The sequence below is a fragment of the Rhincodon typus genome, chromosome 26, assembly GCF_021869965.1.
Source record: "Rhincodon typus isolate 14 chromosome 26, sRhiTyp1.1, whole genome shotgun sequence".
Taxonomy (NCBI): Eukaryota; Metazoa; Chordata; class Chondrichthyes; order Orectolobiformes; family Rhincodontidae; genus Rhincodon; species Rhincodon typus.
The window spans coordinates 15,677,189-15,699,880 of record NC_063357.1 but is presented as its reverse complement, the minus strand read 5'-3'; the positions used below and the strand labels follow the sequence as shown (position 1 = coordinate 15,699,880).

Below are 22,692 nucleotides of genomic sequence, written 5' to 3'. Positions count from 1 at the left end.
CCTCTATAATGATTTAGGTGTGCAATTTTTAGTTATGTAACTATAGAACGGCCTCTGTAATTTGCCAGTGGCCCTTGTTACAAAATGAAGCAGCTTATTCACATCCCACAAGTATTCAGATGATTCAGAACTACCTTTCAGATGTTTTATGTGCTTGTTCAATGCATTCAAATTATGCTTATTTGCTACATCATAAAGGAGATGACTTCCTGTAACTGCACTATGGTATCTGCTACAAACTGGGACCAGAGATGTTGGACAATTTCCCAATTCACAAGTATAAAACAAAATACTGCTGGAAATTGTAAATACAAACAGGAAATGCTGTAAATATTTCTCAGGAATCTTTTGCCATCACAGGTTTGTTTAACTTTGCACATCTCTGACATTTCTGCTCCACCTGGCTCTATCTCTCTGACCCTTCTTACCTTCAGCTCTCCATTGAGAACCATAAGTGCAACATTGTTATTTCATTTTCTTTGCTCCCCTCACTTACTGTCTAACCTGTCTCCCTCTGAACTTGCTGAATGCTATTCTCCGTTCTCTTAGACCCAAACCTGTTGACAAAAGCAGTACCGTTGCTGTGTGGCAAACCAATTTCCACTTAGCAGAGACCAAACACCAACTCTTTTTTTTTTGTCATTTTCTGCTATCTCTCCCAAGCCTTACCACTGAATGTTCAGTCCTTCAGTTGATGACTCTGTCCTCATCTCCTCTCAGTATCTGCCACCCTCCAAAACCATTACGCACAAAATCCTGCAATGCTGAATAGCTTGTATCTTCTGCTTTTCCCATATCCGCAAACTGTAATGGCCTGAGACATTTTTTTTCCAACCTGTTCTTGCCTGACTGAACTGATTAAAGTTGAGATTGGAAGTATTTTTACTTCCCTTTTGTTACGACTGCTCGACTCTAAGGGTGGTTAAGTTTTAAACTGTCTGCTTTAATTCAAGATAAGTTGGAATAGTTTAGCCACTGAGATGTGACTAGCTGTGAAATCTATCCAGAGACTTAACCATGTGGTCTGGTTGTCATAGGAATTGAGATTTTGGTCAAAACCTATTGAAAACCCCAAATTAAACACCAGAACGCAGGAGGAGGCAGCTGATTTTGCTGTATACACGCTCTTTTCAGACAGAACTTTCGGGAAGAAGCCCAAAAACAGGTGTTGCTACACCAAACCAAGGAAAAAGACTATCCGGTTAACCAGCAAGCAGAATGTTGGTGAAGGCAAAAATGAGACTTGCAGAAATTTAATGGCGAAGGAGTCACCAGAGGCTGCTTTGCTGCAGTGAATCCATTTGATTATACTCAAAAAATTGAATAGAGAGGCTTTATTTAAAAAGAGGCATTAAAGATTTGCTCTGATGGGGCTGGGAGGACTCTGATGGGACTCTGCTCATTGTCTCTCATTCTTCTAAATTCCAATCTCACTGAAACATATAGGATTCTTAAGGAGTTTGGTGGGGTAAATGCTGAGAGGAAGTTTCCCCTCATAGAGTCTAGGATCAGAACGCATAATCTCAGAGTAAGACAGAGACAAAGAGTAATTTCTTCTGAGATGAGGCTCAAGGGGCTGATCAACCCACTCCCGTTCGTATTTCTTATGGTCTTATGGATGATATCTCTGCTGAAAATGTTGTCTAATTATAACGGTGGCAGGGGTTGTTGGTTGTATTAATGAGGACTGCATTTAGATTAGTGCATCAGTTGTCTGTATTGATTTTAGTTTGTTACAGTAAAGTTCCTAATATGTGAAATCTGGTTGTGCTGTACTTCGCGTCACTCGCTTTGAAAATGTATCTTTATCCATTTCTGCTGAGACCATAACCTTTAGTTTCTTCCCACCTATATCAGTAACCCTTCAGGTACCCACAGTCACTTGAACAGTTTTCAATTATCTAACCCTGACCATCTCATTTTTGTGATGGTCATGTGCCATCAGTTCAGTCTGAGCACTCTCTACTTCTCCCTTGAACAGAGGTCCAACTAGTGGAATAACTTTTCCTTTAACTCTGCTCACTTCTGCCAAATAAAAAGGTGTTGCTATGTCGATCCATGTTATGTCTGCAGTAATGGAGTACGTGGAGCAGTCTTTGTTCCAGTCTAGCTCCTGTCTCCTCCATCGCCTTTTTATCTGTTACATCTCAGTTGTAAAGTTTCATCAGTTTTGCCTCTGATTATTATCTCTCACACTGATGTGATTCATCTCTCTGATTCTTCCTTTCCCTGCCTCAATTTCTCCATTTTTGGGATAGTCTATGAAGAAATAAGTACCTTAAATCTATTGACACCCAAAACTGCATCAACTGCACTTCATTGTACCCTGCTTCCTGTAATGAATCCATCCCAATCACCAAGTTTCTCTATCTCCACACTTTTATTTTCCTTCGCAGATTTTGGTTTAAACTTATTTTTCAGTTAGTTTGGTGTTTGGATGCCACAAGTTTGTCATTCTGCCATTCGTACCTCCTCCAGGTATAACGTGTGTTTCTTGTACAATTATCATTCGCTTTTACCTTGCACTCCCACCAATCCTTTTGCCGTTTAATCTCTCCAGTCTCCACAGATTGCAGATCTTCCCTTTTTTTGGTTCTGTTTCCTTCCCTCCTTGCTTTTCATTGCCTATCCCAGTTCTGCTGAAAGTCATCAACCTGAATCATGAGATAACACAGTGTGGAGCTGGAGGAATACAGCAGGCCAGGCAGCATCAGAGGAGTAGGAAAGCTGACGTTTCAGGTCGGGACCCTTCAGAAAAAAAAACCCGAATCAAGAGCTGTTTTTTGATCCATAGAAACTGCCTGGTCTGCTGAATCTCTCAAGCATTTTCTGCATTTTTTTTCGTTAGTTTACAATCTTGTTTGTACTCTTACAGGGTCTGGCGTATTATTTTCAGTATAGAATCAGACAATTTATCCCAACAGTCATAATCAAATGTAGTCCACATGAATCTCACCCACTCATCATCATCTAACTACGTTAAGATAATCCCACTATTCCTTTCTCCCTCATGTAGTATGTCCCTTTCACTTAAATGCATCTTTGCCGATCATCTCGACAACTCCTTGTGGTAGCAGGTTTCTCATTCCAACCGAAAGAGGTGCATTGGTGTGTAATGGTTTGATGGAAGGTATTTAGATGTTTATAAACTATATCATGCAGACATTGTCTGACATCAAAATTATACATTTGGAACAATATAACCTCTAGAATCATAGAATCCCTACAGTGTGGAAGCAGGCCATTCGGCCTATTGAGTCCAGAGACGCCAACCCTCCGAAGAGCATTCCGCTCACACCACGTCCCTACCCAACCACTGTGCCCCTGCATTTTTCCAAGATCACTCCACCTAACCTACACATCACTGGACACTGTGGGCAATTTAGTGTGGCCAGTGTTCCCAACCTGCACATCTTTTGGAGCCTCGGGAGAAAGGCCACACAGACATGAGGAGAATTTGCAAACTCTGCACGGACAATCGCCCAAGGGTGATTGAACCTGCGTCCCTGGTGCTGAGAGGCAGCAGTGCTCACCGCTGTGCCGCCCTAGGTTCTGGTGAGGGAATGTTTAAGATATGCTGTGAACAAGTCTCCTTTTAAAGGTATATTTATTTCCAGTAGTCAAGATTAGTAGTCTAGTACCAATGGAATTATTCTGAAGATGTTGTGACTATCTATCTATTGTTACATCTCACTAGGGTAGTGTGCAGGATATCAAGCCACAATATTCCTGGAGATGTCACAAAAGTTAAAGATCCCCAATTAACCTGTCTTTTAGATGCAGATTGATTGAACCCGGTTTCTACACATAATAAGAAATTGTATTTATTCCATTAAGTAGATTCTAGCTATAGATAAACAATTATGAACTATTGACATATGACCGTATTTAGTTAAACTCTAACCCCCTTGTGAAACTCTCCCTGCACACGTACAACTAGACACAAAAAAAAAGGTGTTATGGGTAGAGGGAAAACAGGGAAGGCAGTTCAAGGGACCATGTCCATGGGTTTGCCGAGATGATTCTCTTGGCTTGCTAGGACTTGCTGCTGCTTGATCTTCCTTATTCAGGTACTTTTACTTACTTGCTGGAGGCAAAGGGCAACTGGTTCACACTTATGAAGTCTTTAAATCATTGTTTAAGCACCACAGCTGAAGGCAACTGATGAGGGGAAATAAACTAGCTTTCTTCAGGCTTGAGATATGTTTCATTTACTGCGGACAGCATGTTTCTTTCCATGGCTCCGATGGCTTCTGACCAAACATTCACACCCACAAACTGGCAGCTACCTGGGAGCCTGGCAGGTAGAAGGGCATTGTTATCGACAACTAGTGACCACTCCAGAGACCAGTCAACTACTTGTTGGCAGCCGAATTTCCCTTCATAACCACCCACTTTCTCCACCTCGTCTGTCATAACCACCCCCCACTGCTTGAACAAACCACTGAAAGCAAGTGCTGGTAGCTTGCTTTTAAGAAATGCTGGAATCCCTTCCATAATCCTAGGTTTTTGAAACAGTCCTTTTCTCATTTTAGTCCACAATCAAAAATATAAATGAATAAAAAGATACAGTATTTACACTATTATATCTGATTTGATGTATGCTACATATTCAGTGTAACAGGTATCCCACTGTGGCACAGTAGTTACTTTATGATGAGAGTATCTAATCTTGTGTTTTGTGCAGTTTGGTTACCTAGTTTTCTTTCGAAAATTCAATGTCATAAGTAAGGATTCAAATAAAATTTAAAAGTTATACAATGTACTTTTTAATATCTTCTTTAAAGATTTTGCTTTAAGGCCTTAGTCTTTCCCAAAAGAACAGCCTGGATGAGTATTTGTTACTTGTGCTTGAAGTTGAAAGTCTGAGATGAATTGTATTCTGCAGTCTGAACCGGTACGGTGTTTGTAACTTTTCTGGGTGTAACAGTATTTTATAGTCACTTCCAGTGATGGAATATTATTCTTCAGCTTCTAACCAGTTTTCCCAGTAGCTTTTTAAATAGTTTTGACAGAGCCTATTTAACAAGATGCAACATATATTGAGTGTTTTTCAAAAAACACGGTTGAGAATCTTTGGAGCCAACCAATTATTTCCATCCTGACTTTTAGGAATGGCCATTTAGAATCTGTGTTTTGTAGACAGGCATTAACTGATCTAATTTAGTTTGGGAAGGATTGAGATTTAATAGCATCTCAAGTTTCTCATGTTGCTATATCAGTTTAAATAGTTATGTTGTTTAAATATAGTTAAATTAGTTTTATCTAAAACATTCCAAATTATTGAATGAGGTTTAAGCACTATTCCAAGTGTCATGGATTTGTGTTGTATAAACATAGGATTGTTGACACATTTTAAATATAAAATAGCTAAGATATTGCACAACTGGATGGCACTAAAAATGTATAGTTATGTGACAGAACTATCAAACAAAATATTAGACTGTATATTTGAAACAATCGTTTACATTTCATAGTGTAAACTCTCCATGGAGAAGAAATACCTATTTAAATTGGGAAGAGGTTCACACATCCAGTCTTACAGGAACTTAACTACCAAATGTGGCAGTGGAATGCATCGCATTTAATCTCTCTGGGTACATAAATAGCAGAAGAGGCAAAAATGTTCAGGAAAATAAAAGTAATAAGGGTCACTCTGCTTAGAAGCCAAGAACTGAAGAATGAGTAACAGCCCAAAAACAAACAAGAAATAAAGATGAAAAATTGACCCTTTGGTTGTCTGTTGTCAGCCGCCTCCTCCTGCATTCATTTGGCTGACCAAGGTCCTTTTGGGAAGGAAATCTGCCATCCATACCCACAATCAACAACCTTGGGGTTACCATTGACCAGAAACTTGACAGGACTTACGACATAAAACAGTGGCTACAAGAACAGGTCAGAGGCTAGAAATACTGTGGCAAATCACTCACCTCCTGACTCCCAAAAGCCTACAAGGCATAAATCAGGAGTGTGATGGAATACTCCCCACTTGCCTGGATGGGTGCAGCTCCAACAATACACTCAAGAAGCTGACACCATCCCGGATAAAGCAGCCCACTCGATTCACACCATATCCAAAATATCTACTTGCTTCACTACCGATGTCCAGTAGCAGCAGTGTTTATGATTTAAACGATGCACTGCAAAACTTCACCAAGTCTCCTTAGGCAGCATCTTCCAAACTAATGGTCAGTTCTGTCCCGAAAGACTAGGGCACCTAATATATGAGAATACCATCACCTGCAAGTTCCTTTCCAAGCCACTTCCCATCCTGACTTGAAAATATATCACTATTGCTTTACTGTTAAGAACGTAGAACAGTACAGGCCCTTCAGCCCACGATGTTGTGCCGACCTATTATCCTACTGTAAGATCAAACTACCCTGCATACCCTACATTTTACTGTCATAAGGGAGTGGAGAATACGGGCATCAATCCTGCCACCTCTCACATGCAAAGTGAGGTATGTTACTGGGTCAAAATCTTGGAATTCCCTCTCTAAGGGTATTATGGGTCAACCCACAGCACATGGACTGCAGTGGTTGAAAAGGCAGCTCATCACCTTCTTGAGAGCAGTGGGGATGGGCAACAAATGCTGGCAAACCAGTGATACCCACGTCCCACAAATGAAAAAATATCTAAAAATAGTAACTGATTTTTTCAGTTCTTACACTTAATGAGGTAGCCTGTTCACATGTTCACAAAATATTTGCCATGCTCATTTTGTTGAGGTGAGAACAGCTAGAATACTTTATGTACATCTATATCTTGATATTTTAATTTGCACATAATAATGAGCCAGGTTTTACTCTCAAAATAATAGTTGACTGGCACTTGCCCTGATTTATGTGCAAATGCTAATGTAATCTCAGGGCAGATGCATTGTTAAACATAAATACTTAAAGGTTGCTGTCTGAATTGTGCTATTTAGCCATTAGCCAAATTTAAAAATCATCCAACTTGGCCTTGCTATTGAAATGCATTGAATGCTGTGAACTTGCTGTAATTGCACAATAGGTAGAACTAAACTTGCCTCAGAAAGTCATGTCATGTCGTTCGTCGTCTAAGTACCATTCTAATGCCGTAAATTTTCATTATAGTACTTCAGTCTCTTCAGTGTGGGTTCTCATTCCTTCTGCTAATACTTTCAAAATCTGCAACAAGTTAAACCTTGCTTTGGTCTGACTCTCTACCTGATTTGAATCCATCCATTCCAATGTACATTTCTTTTTCAATCTGAACTGCTTACTTCATAGGATGTAGAGTTGTGTGATGTGCTCACGCAAGTCCCAGATCCCATTTCATAGGATCATAGAACCGTTGCGGTGGGGAAGGTGGTGATTTGGCCCTTCAAGTCTGCACCAATGCTCTTAAGAGCATTCCACCCAGACCCAAACCCCGTCCCCTACTGTATCAGTGTAACCCACACTTACCATGGCTAATCCACCTAGTCTACATATCCCTGAAAACTACGGACAATCCACTTAACCTGCACATCTTTGGACCATGAGAAGAAACCCCACGCAGACACAGGGAGAATGTACAAAATCCACACACACAGTGACCCAAGGTTGTAATCGAACCCAGGTCACTGGCGCTGTGAGGCAGCAGTGCCCACCACTGAGCCACTGTGCCACCTCCTTGCTGTGACATTCCAATGCAAATTGCCGCAGAAGAAAATGTGCAACTCTGTCTGCTTGTTGACATTGTTACAGCAAAATCTGGGCTCAAGTGTGTTAATACTTTTCCTCATGGTAATACCCCTTTTTTAAAGGGTTCAATGTATTTTAAAATGAATCTCTTTATGAACTAAAGCTCATTAAGCAACACTGACTCTTTCTGGATTTGGGGTGTATGCCATGGATAAATTTAGATTATTTCCCTTTTTTGCATTTTCCTGTTAGGATTCAGATTTAATTTAATCTCTGGAGTTATTGTTGGCAAGAAAGTCAATCGATTCTATTTATTGCCCTGTCATTTTTTTGTTATTTTTAGTACATGAATCATAGATTTCTCTGATCGTTACAAGCTTTATTCATTTAAGTGACTTTGAAAATCTCTATACTTGATAGTACACTGTTGAATATGTTTGAATTGCCTATAAACTGGAGTCTAAATGTCTTGAGAATCTGAGTGAATATAATTGAGCAACTGCATTTTGTATGTCATTGGTGTAGGTTTGGTTGCAATGAATGATGACTTCACTGCATAATTTTGTATAATATAAAGCATTGATCCAGCTGGTAGAAAGTCATTTTGTTGAAAGCGACTATAATTTGTACCCTTATCTTCAGTATTAAGGAAACAACAATATTGTTTTCAATAAACCATTTTGTATTGTAATCTGTCAATGTCGTATGAGGTGGAGATGTGTTTAAGCGTAGAAGTAACAAATCCATGTACGTCCAAAGTCTGGGTGTCATCTTAGATAACTAGGTTGATTATTCTAACAAATTTTCCTGTTTTTCCTCCATTGCATTCCTTGGAAAATAGAACACGGCAAAAATGCATGACTCAGAGGTATTTTTTTTCCTTTAGATCTTCCATTTGTTCACAAATTGTGCCAATATTATCTTAGAACTGTGTCTCATGCCTATAAGTTGTTTGACAAAGTACACCATAGAGGGTCTAACTGGAGCCAGAGTTGAAATACTGCTGTTTGAGTTTATTTACTTTATAAGATTATCCAGTTACATGAAATGCTTAAGTGTATCTTACTGTCTTCTAACTTTGCCAGTTGCTTCAACTTCAATTTTGCTTGACTTTGCACAAAATGTTCTATTGTTTATGAAGTTTTATGACTTTGTTGCATTCATAGCTCACTCTATTAGTAGAGTGTGAGATAGTAATTAGTATCGGGCCTGACTTGTGACGTTATATTAAAAAAAAGTTGATTCAATTGAAAAAATGACTCCTGAACGTGTCTTTTTTTTCCTGCAAAAAAGTAATTGTTTGCAGACTGTTGTTAAAATTTATATTCAAGACCTTTAGCCAATTCTCATGAATTTCTCCCATGTTTCCTTCCTCGTCCATACCTTAACAATATACTGACGTTAATTTTGTTCCTTTTTTAATGCCTCTTGGGACGATGGACACATTTTGCTTCTTTTGCTGAAAGATTTGGCAAAGTTATGACCCACATTTTGAGACCCACATTTTGACTTCAATGATTCTTCATGCTTTGCTGACTAATCACGTATTTAGAGGAATAGCCCTGAAGTGCTGTCAATGATTTTGTGTGCCTCGTTTCAGAATTGGGCTACGGTAGATTTTGACCTCTTGTTGACATCTTGTAAAACATGGATTGGTAAAATCCACTTCAGGAGCAGCTAATAGAGATTGCTCAATGTGAGTTGCACAGTGGTTATTGGATTGTCAAGCTTACTCTTGCCTTCTGAACACAGACTTCCCCAAAAAACATCTGTGCTACCAGCCCAAAAACTAACTTACGTCCAGCAAAATAATACCAGCTGCTTGTGTTGCTATTCAGTCCTGTTTGTATCAGTGGAAAGAGAGAAGCATTAAAAAACAACCGAAGAACATGTCACAAGTGGTAGTGTAAATGCAGCACTCTAGTGTTAATTTAAATGTGAAAACATACATTGATTGCATTTTGAGTCTGACTGCAACCAGTTGTTTAAGAAAAATAATTAAACATTATTAATAAAGTGTCAACATCTGCTAAATTCAAAGTGAAAACCATGTGGAACCTAAAATATTGTAGCTTGGCCCCTTTTTTAAAATGAAGAAGTCTCTTCTTCCCCGAAATAGTGTGAGATTTATGTTATGGCAGTAGTAGTCAACTCAAGGCAGCCTTTTAGCAATTTTTAAGAAATTCTGAATGTCATTTTTGGGAAAGAAAGTTTGCAGCTGTATTTCTCCTCTTCAACTTTGATTATCCACAGTAACATTTGGAATAAAAATTCAGAGTTGAAAAACATTTCTTTACTCATTTAGCATGGAGCCTAAGCCACCCTGCTTGGGGAGGTGGTGACCTAGTGATATCACTGCAGAAGTATCCAGGAACCCAAGCTAATGGAGGCCTGGGCTGAAATCTCATCACTGCAATTGTTCATTGTCATAAAAACCCATCTATTTAAGTCCTTTAGGAAAGGTAATCTGCTGTTCTTACCTGTCTAGTTTATGCGTGACTCTAGGGGCACAGCAATGTGCCTGACTCCTAATTGCCCTCTGAAGTAGCCTAGCAGCAACTAAATTATATAAAACCATTACAAAACCTATAAAAAAGAGTGAAATGGGAAGGAACACTCGGCATCAGCCTAGGCACTGGAAATGACAATGGCAAACCTGTCAATCCTGCATGTGGGGCTTGCTGTCAAAATTGGAGGAAGTGTTCTACAGACTAATCAAACAATGGCCCAGACACCACCGTCACTATCCTTATTGCATCTGCAGGCCATACCCACAAGTGGCTGAACTGTTGAGAGACAGTTGCTCTGGGAGTCTGTTGACTCCAAACCCCATGAAGTATCAAGGCATTAAGTCATACATGAGCAAGGTAACTCCTGTTCATTACCATCTGCAGTCCCTAATCAGCTGATGAACCAGTTCATCACCAAGAGTAACTTGATAGCGCCACTCCTGAAGAGTGTTCAGCCAGCTCAAAGGATGTAAATGATAGACTGGATCTGTGGCAGACAGTGAAGGAACCATCAAGTGAAAATAAAATTGACTTGTCCTCACCAATCTACCTGCCACAAATTCATATGTTCATGACAGTATGGGAAGGAGTCACCACTATGAATCTTTGTGGACATTTCACATACTGCCTTCACATTGAGGATACCCTCCATAATGTGTGGAACTACCTTCATGTTAAATAAGAGGGATTTCAAACCGATCTGATAACTTGACTCATGAAGTACTGTGGGCCATCAGGAGCAGTAGAATTGTATTCAACCACAATCATCTCACAGCCTAGGATACCCCTTTTTCTACCATTACTGTCCAGCCAGGAGATTAATCCTGGTTCAATGAAAAGTCAAGAAGGGCATGCCAAGAGCAGCACCAAGAATTCCTAAAAATATGATGTCACCTTGGTGGAACTACAAAGCAGGATTACTTGCATGCCAAACAATGGAAGCAGCATGTGTTAGAGTTAGGTGATCCCACAACCAACAAATGAAAACAAAGCCTTGTCCTGCAGTTCTGCCACATCCAGACTGAAAGGTGACGGGCATTTAAACAGCTAACAGGAGGAAGATGAATTTCTATAAATATCCCAATTTTCAATTCTGAGAGCACAGTTCATCAGTGCAAAAGAACATGGTTGTTTCATTCTGTGGTTGTCTTTAGCCTGAAGTGTTGAGTGCATGATCCATTTCAGCCTCCTCCAGAGGTCTCAAACATCACAGATGCCAGTCTCATGTCAATTTGATTTACTCCATGTGATATCAAGAAATGGCTAGAGGCAGTGGAAGCTGCAAAGGCTATCAATGCTGATAACATGCCGGCAGTAATACTGAAGACTTGTACTTCAAAATCAGCCATGCCCCAGCCAAAGACACTTTCTAACAGGAGTGAATCTAACCGTTTCCTTTTGACATTCAATAGAATTACCATCACTGAATCCCCTACTATTAACATCCTGGGGATTACCACTGACCAGAAACTGACCCGAACCAGCCATATAAATACCATCTACAACAGCAAATCAGAGGCTGGGAATTCTGAAGTGGGAAACATGCCTCTAAGTTCCCTGAGGTCTGTCCATCGTCTACAAAACTCAAAACACTTCCCTTTATTAGTGCATCTTCAGCAACACTGAGTTTGACGTGATCCAGGGCGAAGCAGCGTGCTTGTTTGGCACTCCATCCACAAATGAAGCAGTGGTAGCAGTGTGTACCACTTAACAATTGCAGTACAGCTCACCAAGGCATTTTGACAGCATCTTCCAAACCTGCCTACCACCTGGAAGGATGAGGTCGGCAGATGCATCAGAACGTGACCGACCACCTGCAAGTTCCACTCCAAGGCCCATACCATCCAAGTGTGGAACTAGGAATCACTATTCCTTCACTGTTACTGGGTCAAAATTGTAGAACTCCCTTCCTGCATCTCATGGTCTGTTCAAGAAGGCAGCTCACTATTGCCTTCTCCAGAGTAATTAGGAATGAACAGTAAATGCTGTCCAAGTTAACGATAGCAACATCCCTTTAGTGAAAAAAGAAAACAGGATTTGGTAGAAGGAATGTTTTGGTGTTTTTTTTTAATGAGTCCAAATCCAATTGGATTATTGTTTGGTCACATTACTGTGAAGTAATTTGTGTTACTTGATATTATAACCTAGTCCACAAGAACTGAATTTAAAAACTTGTTGACAGTTGCTTATGATTAGGAGAAAATGTGGGAGTTTGTGGTTAGGAGAGGGAAGAAATGCTTTGGGAAATGATAATTATAACATGACACAATAGGCAGCAGTCATGAAGTACTTGGCATTATACTGTCAGAATGTGTTGTAACCTAACCAAAGCTCTATATCTGCCTAAAATGTTATTGTAACTGCAGAATGAAGAGTTTAAATCCTTAAACCAGAACTAAATGTGTACCTATGTGAAAACAATATTGAAGTGTTGCTGTGTCATCAGTGGAGACTGCTTGTTGCTGCATTTGGCCCCTTCCAGGTGCCAACCCAGTAGCAGCAAAACAGTGTGTGGGCTTATCTTTTTGAAGGATGTTTGAATAACTCCAAGCTCTATGAACCAATTTGGTATTTGCTGCTTTCTGCAGATCTCCCTTGGACAATGGGGACAATACAGTTCCCAAACAATTTTGCAGATTCAGATTTCAAGAAAGCAGCAGTGCAACATAAGTGCTACTCTGTATTCCAGAAACCAGAGTCATTGCAATGCTATTTCCCTAAAGCAGTATGAATTATAAATGAAAAAGTTGATTTTATGGGATTTGCTACTTTAAAAAGTTGAATTATTTTTAAATAATCTCACTACACTGTTTTTAAAAAAATATATAAAAGGTCTTAATCTCATTGTTTAAATGTTCTGTGATTACTATATAGATTTTATTTATGGTTTCCAAAATGTGTATTCATCAATGTGTTTGATACTATAGCAAATACATGACCTTTCTACTTTGACATTTCAAAAGCAGATCTGATTTTTTTAAACTAAATTTGAAAATAAATTTTATTTTTAAAAGTTGAAATTATTTTCCAACTGAGAACTTGAAATGTTTGGAATTACTTTCCAACATTGCTTAACTTCAGTATTCAAATCATTCTTTCTGTTAGATTATTCTTCTGGTTTTGTTGCGTGCTGAGTGAGATATTTGGACTCTGGAACCTTGCAAAATTCTTTTATGTCTTTGCAGTCTCCAAACATCAATTTCTTCTCAACCTTAACTTTAAAGCTTTAAATCTCAATTACTCCCTGCTTTCCCTGACAACCACCCACACCCCTGCTGAATTCAACAAGAAAATGTTTCTTGCTCAAGTAAACAAAATTTTGAACTTTAAGTGGAGTGGAATCTGGAAAAAAACGCTGCCCATTTCAGCTATTAACTTTCAACATTTAAAATCTTTTATTTAAATGTAATTATTTTTGTTATACTTGTGCTGATCTGTAATTTTATAATGCACCGAGCATACCACCTGGATACCTCAATGTGAATTAAATGCAGACCAGTAATAAAGTAATTCCTTTAATTATAATCTAATTTCATAGTAATTTTTTCCCCCTCATGTTGGAGCTCTGTTCATTTTTTGTTTGGGAAATCGGGATTACTATGGCATTTTTCCAACTAAGAGTATTGCCATATTGGGGAGCAGGACCACAACCACACAGCTTTTTTGTATTTTTCTTTCTCTCCCTTTTACTTTCTCCCTCTTCTAATTTAAAAAAAAAATACACTAGAAGTTGGACCCAGCTTTATTGTGTACCATTGTCTTGCTAATTTACTAAAATTACTGCAAAACTACTCCCAGTCTACAACTGATTAAAGTACGAAACATTTTGGGTAAATGGATAAGTAGACACAATGAAAAGATTTTGCTTTTCCATTTGGATGCATATTTCTTTTGTCTCAGCACTATATTCAGTCAAAAGCAAATTGAATCCTGGACACCACAAACTAACTTGCGAGGAAAGTCACAGTGCTTTATAAAAATATGTATATTCATGATTACAAACCATGTTTCTTTCCAGTAAGTATTAAGTTCATCAGTTCCATTGAGCATCAAAAACAGCGAATGTAACAGGATATAATTGAAGAAGGTTGCTGTTCTCGTGGTTAATTGTTGATGGCTATCATTGAGGTACAATGGTACTCGCTAATATTTTGCAGTATTTAAGTTCTACAGCATATAGTAATCATCCTACATCTCTGTTTTAAGTTATTTAGTTTAGAGTGACAAGTAAAAGCTGCTCAAGTGCAAAATTCAAATTTTTATGTGCTTTTAGAATGTTGCTGCACTTTCAAATATTTTCCATGTATGCTGTATTGGTGAACACTGTGATGAAAGAAATTATGGAAACAGTAATTCGTTGAAGGTTTTTAATTTAAGCTCTATGTAAAAATGAGAATATTTTCTTGTGCATTTTCTTTGATCTGGTGCCTGAGTTGTGGTTTTTTTCATGTTTCTCTTCAGTAGTTTGGACTTGTCAGAACTGGCTAAGGCTGCCAAAAAGAAACTTCAAGCAGTAAGTTATGAATAAACAATTACTTCCGTATTGTTAGGAATAACAGTGCTCCCCTTCCCCAAACCAAATTTGACATTTCTCTGTGCAAATGTTATACAAATTAAGTTGCTTTTATGTACTACATTTATTTTTATGCAAAATAGAAATATAGAAAGCAGAAAATGTTGAAAATACACAGTGTCAGTCTGCACTTGATGTGGTGATCTTCTTTTCAGCCTCAATTTTTAAACAAAAAAAATTTCATACTACTTTGCACCTGAACTTTTTGTATGGTCTTTCTTCCTCATCAGATTTTATATTGTGTGCTGTATGTCCCATTCTGGTAACTGTAGTACAAAATGTTATGTTGACAGAAAAGCCTTAAGGGATTTATCATAAATTTGGCACCCTTTTACATTAATTTACATCCAAATTTTTCAAAGTAAAAACATTGTTTCACTTGATTATTGCCACAGAGTTTAGGAAGCAACCTAGTGGCCACAGACCTCTGTTCCTCATATTGTGATGCTGCTGTTTCTTCCAGAATGAATTGGAATTTAACCAATCCTTCTCAGTATTCAGACTACTGCAGACTGAACCACAGTAAAAGCCTTAGAACCACATGTTGAGGTGCAGTGGAAATGTAACATTGTTATCATTGCCAGAGAAGATCCCACAACCGTATTGATCAGTGTTTTTGGCCCCAATTTCTTGATTTGTACTTATCAAAATTTTTGGAACTCTAAGGTTAACATCTCATATTACTCTAAATTAATTTGACTGGTGAAAATATATTTAAAAGATTTGAAAAATGTCTTTACTCATGGAGTGACAAATGTTTGATGCGATCTACCAGGGATGTTGGTAAATTTTCTTGATTACTTGATTTCTTGATTTTAAGATATGTTTAGATTATAAACTGCTTGAATTGAATTAAAAGGTGGATAATCTTCATGGCTATAAAATGGTATTTGTAATTTTCATTTAAAAATTAAATTGCTTTTGAAGTAGATGAAAATGCAGAGAAATTAAACATAATCCTACTGTTCTTTTTTAATTTCTCTCAAAAAACCCTGTGTGTGCTGTGCTGTAGATGTGTATCATTTTAAATGGGCTGTTCTTATCTTTAATTTTTTGCTGCGTTTTTGAAATATCCCTTGGTGGGGTTGCAGTGGGTAGCTTGACATGAGAAGGAAAAGTAGATATGGTCTATACTCCATGGCACAGTATGATTGTACATACAGTTACCGTTTAGCAATAATAATCTCTTTGAAATTTACTCAAAGCCCTGTGATAGGTTTTGCCTCAAGATTGAAAAACGTACCAGAATCCTGGTTCTGTTTGTGTTCAGTCTTTTGAAGTAGAAAGCTAGATCCATGTGCCATAACAAATACACTAACCACATATGTTCAATATCCTTTTGAATATAAAAGTATCAGTGATACAGCCACAGGTCAACAGCAACTGAATAAGTGCACCTCCCTTTTCATTACATGACTTTCTTTGGTTTTTACTGGTGTTTTGTGTCTTACATTCTGTAATTCTCTTCATGTTTCTGTGAAAGCTGAAAGCCTGTCGTCCTTGCTCAGCTCCCAGACTACTTCGTGCTTTGAGTTATTGAATCACACCACTTCCAGCTCCTCCTTTGGTGTTTGTGGTTGCATGTGAATCTGTCTCTATCATTTCTAATTTTGCCTTCCTTTTCTCTTATTATTCTTATTTTCCTGTTTTGCTCTTTGTATCTGCAACCACAGGGGGAGGGAGACATGAGAGACAACAACATGGAAACTTGGTGCAGGTGGGTTAGAGGCAACAGTACAGGCAGATCCCTGTTAGGGTATGCAGGCAAAACGCTGATGTATTTGTATTCTTTGTGAGCCTTTGTAAGGGCTGTTGTGCATCCTTGGACGGCAACTAAAAGCAAAATATGACAATAGCCTTATCTTGGAAGTTAAATAAACCCGCAAGCACGCAGCAACCGGACAACAGCCATCTCTCCAGTTCTCAGTACGCTGTCACAGCTGAGGGATCATAAATCAAAAATACTCCCTTTGAGAAACCTATTGGCAGATGAAACTAATCTTTGGAAGGAAAGGAATAAAATGATGTAGTTTTCACAGTGAGAGGTAAAATGTAACCCAGCCTGTTGCAGCAGCACTGTTTTTATTTTCCACCAGCAGATCAGTTGTGTTTGCCTCAATGAGCCATCAAAACTGTAGACAAATTGCAGTTGGACAGCTCCCGCAGAATCTCTTTTTCTCAAAACGCTGGACATATTTGCTGTCATAACCTGCATTTGGAGAGAGATATAGAGTGAGCATTTCAGCCCTGTAAGCCTCATTGGAACTGAAAAAAATTAGAAATGTAATCACTTTTGAGCAAGAAGTAGCTGGGGCATGGCCAAAATGAAGGACTGTGATGATGTGAAAATGGGAGAGATTAAATGAAAGAAGAGTTGGTCTTCCAGGGCTGAAGAGAATTGTAAAAACCGAAAGAACTGTGGATACTGGAAATCAGAAACAAAAACAGAAATTGCTGGAATAGCTCAGCAGGTCTGGCAGCATCTGTGGAGAGAAATCAGAATTAATGTTTTGGGCACCGTGACCTTTTCTCAGAACTCTAAAGAGAATGATGATAGGGCAAGAAAAGAAAACAAAAAATGTACCTTGTGAAAGTATGCCAATGACTGCAAGAATAAAATCAGAGAAAAAAGTGTACAAAGGATGCAAGATAGACATTGAGAATATGATCTGAAATTGTCAAGCTCAATATTGAGTTCTGGAGACTTATAGCCTTTGGATTTTATTAATCTTTTCCCACCATTTCTACCGCCTACAGTGAGATGTCACCCACCAAATATGTCTTCCCCACCCTGTATTCTGAATGTTTACAAGGTTATAGTTCTGTATGAGTTAATTGTAAAGTTGTGTTAAGCTGTATCCAGTCTGATGATGTCACAGAATCTTTGGGTGGAGAAGAAGCATCAAGTACGAGGTCCTGATAGAGACAGATGTGTCGTCCTAGCTCCTGATTATCTTTATAATTTTGTCAAAAAAGTCAGTGTAACTTGTGCCCGATGCTAACGTACAATACACTACATCTTGTTAAGACAGTGGTATGCCCTGCTAATTAGATAGACTCTTAGATTCGACATTGAAAAGAGAATGGTGGCAGCTGTGTATCCCAACTACAATCCACCAGTGGTTGGTAACATATGACAGGATCTTCTCCATCTTGATCCAATCCAAATTCACTACATCCCATCCTTTCCCATAGTGCTTTTCAATGCAGATGCAGGAAATGTAACTCTTGCCCTTTTATTCTAGCCACCCCAGTTACTACTGTCTTTCCAAGTGCATTGTTCCCTTTAATCTGAAAACTATACCTAACTCCTTCTTGAAAACATTCAGTATTTTGACCTTAACTGTTTTCTGTGGCAGAGAATTTCACAAGTTTTCACTCTCTGGGTGAAGCAATTTCTCCTCATCCCAGCCCTAAATGGCCTACTCTATAACCTTCAACTGTGATCACTGGTCTTTAACTCCCTAGTCATCCTTCCTGCATTTACCCTGACTAGTCCTGTTAGAATTTTATAGGTTTTAGAGATTCGCCCCCTCCCTCTGCCATTCTTATAAACTAAATATAGTCCTCACTGATCCAGTCTCTCATTATACATCAGTCCTGCCACCCCAGGAATCAGTCTGGTAAATTTTCATTACACTCCCTCCATAGACAAAACATCCCTCTTCAGATAAAGAGACTTAAACTGCACACAATAGTCCCGATGTGGTCTCACCAAGGCCTTGTACAATTGTAAAACAACATCAGTGTTCTGTACTCACATCCTCTGTCTGTGAAGGCCCACATGCTGTTTGCTGCCTTCACGACCTGATGCACCTGCATATATACTTTCAGTGACTGATGTACAAGGGCACCCAGGTCTCATTGCACCTCCCCCTTTCCCAATCTATCACCTTAAGATACAAAGAACTACTGATGCTAGAGTCAGGAGTCAACACAGTGTGGAGCTGGAGGAACACAGCAGGTCAGGCAGCATGAGAGGAGTAGGAAAGTCGACGTTTCGGGTCGGAAGCTCTGAAGAAGTGTCCTGACCCGAAATGTCGACTTTCCTACTCCTCTCATGCTGCCTGACCGGCTGTGTTCCTCCATGTTCACAATCATTCGTCTTCCTGTTTTTGCTACCAATGGAGATAACCTTGCATTTATCCACATTGTGTCATCTGCTACGTATTTGCCTACTCCTCAACTTGTCCGAATCACATTAAAACATCTCTGCATCCTCACCACAGATCAAGCACCCACCCAGCTTTGTGTTATCTTGAAACTTGGAGATAGACATTTAGTTCGCTCATCTAAATCATTAACGGATATTGTGAATAGCTGAGATCTGAGCACTGATCCTTACAGTGCCCCACTTGTGACTGCCTGCAACTTGGAAAAAAGACTGGTTTGTTCCTACTGTTTCCTGTCAGTTCTCTATCCATGTCAGTACACTGCCACTAATCCATGTGCTTTAGTTATATATGCTGTTCTCTTATACTTTATTGAAAGCCTTCTGGAAGTCCAAGTAAACCATGTCTATTGGCTCCCCTTATCAACTGCACTCATTGCATCCTGAAAAGATTCCAGTAGATTTGTCAAGCATGATTTTTCTTTTGTAAATCCATGCGGACTCTGTTGGATCCTGTCATTTGTTGTCCAAGTGCTTTGCTATTAAATCTTTAATTGGGGGGTGACACTCTGTAGCATTTTCCTCACCCGATGTCAGACTAACCAGGTCTATATTTTCTTGACAACAAGGTGCAGGGCTGGATGAACACAGCAGGCCAAGCAGCATCATAGGAGCAGAGAGGCTGACATTTCGGGCCTAGACCCTTCATCAGACCCTTTTTCTGATATTTTCTTGTATTTTCTCTACCTCCTTTTTTAAATAGTGGGATTACATTAGAAACCTTTCAATCCATCAAAACTATTCGAGTCTTTAGAATCTTGAAAGGTGACCACGAAATGCATCCGCTATTTCTGGAGCAACTTCCTTTAGTATTTTGGGATGCAGGTTATCGGACCCTGCGGCTTAAAAAAAAACACTTGCTCCAGTTGAAGCAATGATTTACATGTACTTCTTTCAATCAAGTCTACTGTATTCGCTATTCATGGCATTCTCCTCAATGACGTGGTAACAAAAAGTGGATTGGGTAACTGCTTTGTGAAACATCTCAAGTCCACAAGCATAATCTAGATACCCATTTTGTTTTTTTTTTTGCTTGTTTCTGGTTTGCTCTTTTTGCTTGCCGTCAGCAGCATACCTGTTCTAGGCACATTTTCTTTGTTTCATTTCTTGCCCTATCACCATTCTCTTTGGTTCTGGAAGTCTAACTCCTTTGACTGTCTTCTACCCTATCACAGGGCTTCCTGTTGACCTTGTCCCATCCATACCTTGCACAAAACCTATTATACTCCTAATATTCCCAGTTCTGATGGGACATCACAGATTTGAAACATTAACTGTTCACAGATGCTGTCTAACCTGAACATTTCCAGCATTTTCTATTTTATTTCGGGATTTCAAATATCTACAATCTTCTGCTTTTTGATAAAGGTGCTTTCAGTTGCTCCTGAATTATGAGCTAAAATGTATAGTCTAATATCTTTCAAGACCTTTAAAAGCTAAATTGAACACAATAATTAAAATGCAGTAGCTTTTAAGAGAATTTAAAATGGCCTGTTCACCTGTGTAAATGCGGTTTTTAATTTTCTCAAACAAAAATAGTGTACACATCTTCCCTCAGTTAATTATGCGTGTATTAATGTTTGGCTTGTTTAGGATAAAGTTAGTACTTGTCTGTACAAGCCTTCCTTTGAACTACATCAATGAAGTACAAAACTACTTGGTTTCAGATTGGACAAAACTTTATAAAAATACATTTGAAGTTTATAAATTGCTGTGTATTGCATTTTCTTTATGCACAGCTGAATAATCGCCTTTTTGAAGAACTTGCAATGGATGTTTACGATGAAGTTGACCGACGTGAGAATGATGCAGGTATGTGAAAAGTTCATGCATTTTTGCTATAACTGTGTAACTATAGACCTTTTTAATACTAATCAATGGAATATAGTCTGTGTGTGATCTACTAACAAGAAGGATCCTACACAAGGTTGATTATTTTCACCACCTCCTGCTGGGAGTGAGACAACAGTGGAAAGTACCATAATTTAACATGCTTCATTGAATTAAAACAAATGTTCAAGACAGTACGCATGGTTAGAATCGATAGTGGATCCTTTGTACCAATCTAGGATCTTTGGACTTGCATTTAAGGTGCAATGTTAAAGCTAAAATTGACCTCCTGTGTACAATCCATTCTGCATTATTCCCATCACCTGTGTTCATGAATGCTCAATGTGAACTGTGATAGAAATAAACTACAGAAATGTTTTTTGAATCTAGCAATCCAGGAGAGGTCTCTTCATATAATGCTGATCTTATTATAGATGCCGCTACACCCTCTAGGTAAACATGTACAGAATGATGTGGGTGACAGGATCTGAAAGTAACTCTTCAACTGAAGTATGCTTTTGGTACTTGGAAGTGTGTAGTTTTCTGGTCCATTCTTTCCTTCCTTACCACTTTCAAAAGCATGGCCTAGCTACTGATTATGGTTCTCTGGCAGCATCACAGTTGACTCTGACTTCCCATGATATCCAGATATAATCTTCCAGCAGGGGTCACTGAATAGTCATTCAGATTAGAAATGTACTTTGCAGCCAAATTGGTTTTATTTTTGTGAAGTGTTTTCCTAACTTGATATTTCAAAGTCTGATCTAGATTTTCTATCCATTTTGTTTTACTCGGGAATATGTACTGTTTGCAACTTTAAAGAATTCTTACGAGCCAGACAGCAGATTTAATGTACTGAAATGAGGAATTGGATTGCTGTTTATTTTTAAATGGCAACACTTTGAGCATTCCATTCCTTTAATGCTTCACAATACTCAGTTATGGACTCATCCAGCACAAGAGGAGGACTGATTCAGTTTGTCCCATCGCCTGCAGAATCAGATTGATTATGTGACAGTGAGACATTTGGCCCTAATCTGTCGCAGAATAGTCTCCCATGCTCCTGCATGGGAGTTTTTTTTCCAGATGTTGACAATTTTTATTGCTCGCCTGTGTAAAACCCACAGTAGGCAGCGAGGTGACAGCCAGTTGACAACAAGTGCTGATGAAGACAGGCTTTGCAGGAGCTGCTGAAGCAGCAGATATGAGCCAAACTGGGCTGCTTTGCCTTCCTGCTGAAAAAGTAAAATTTGAATATTAATAAAAGAACTAGTAATACAAGTTGAATGTTTTAAATATCTGTAAAGCAAGAGCATTGTTTTTTGTTTTGACATTCTACATGTTCAATTTTCTCTTCAGGCCTTGAATCAAACATGCCTGATTGGGGTCAAAAAGGAGTTTCATGGAAGTTGCAGTATCATTAATGCAATTTTCAGTCTAATCTGTAAAACTGCTCATCCCTTTGAATTATGTTTTTGGCTGTGTGACATACTGTTAACAATCTTGGGACCAAATCAGAACAACTTTGAATTTTATTTTGACAAAAAAATATGGGTAGTAGTACAAGATCATATTAGTTTCTACAGAAGATACATTGGAACGTCTTAAGTAAGCATTTTTGTGCAGCAGATAATAGATTATCCAGCAGGTTACCTGGAGCAATATTACTACAGCCACCTTGCCCATTTACTAGCTCATAGGTTATGAGATAAATAGAAACATCCTTCCCTCCAGTCAACAAAGACCAGTGAATGAACATGGGATCTTTAGATATTTTGATTTCTGCTATTTGTTTCAATGAGAGCCAGTCCATTCACCAACTGAGCCATCAGAACTCTTATCAGACGTTTTAATATAACAAGCACACCAATACATTTTGAGCAGTATTACCAAATTATTTGTGTTTGAGTCTCTGAAAAGTTCTAATTCACTGATTTTCTTTTCAGATGTCAGGAA

General features: G+C 38.6%; 1 protein-coding gene across 3 annotated transcripts in view; it reads left to right on the top strand.

The window, feature by feature from the left end:
• The window catches only part of git1 (G protein-coupled receptor kinase interacting ArfGAP 1), a 189,696-nt gene that overhangs the window by 95,065 nt on the left and 71,939 nt on the right, over positions 1-22,692 (top strand). For 2 of the 3 annotated variants that reach the window (XM_048612583.1, XM_048612585.1), the window contains exons 9-10: positions 14,624-14,675; positions 20,646-20,718. In XM_048612583.1, coding sequence (XP_048468540.1) covers positions 14,624-14,675; positions 20,646-20,718 — 125 coding nt within the window. The remainder of the gene's footprint in view (positions 1-14,623; positions 14,676-20,645; positions 20,719-22,692) is intronic. The other variant, XM_048612584.1, reaches the window with a different exon arrangement.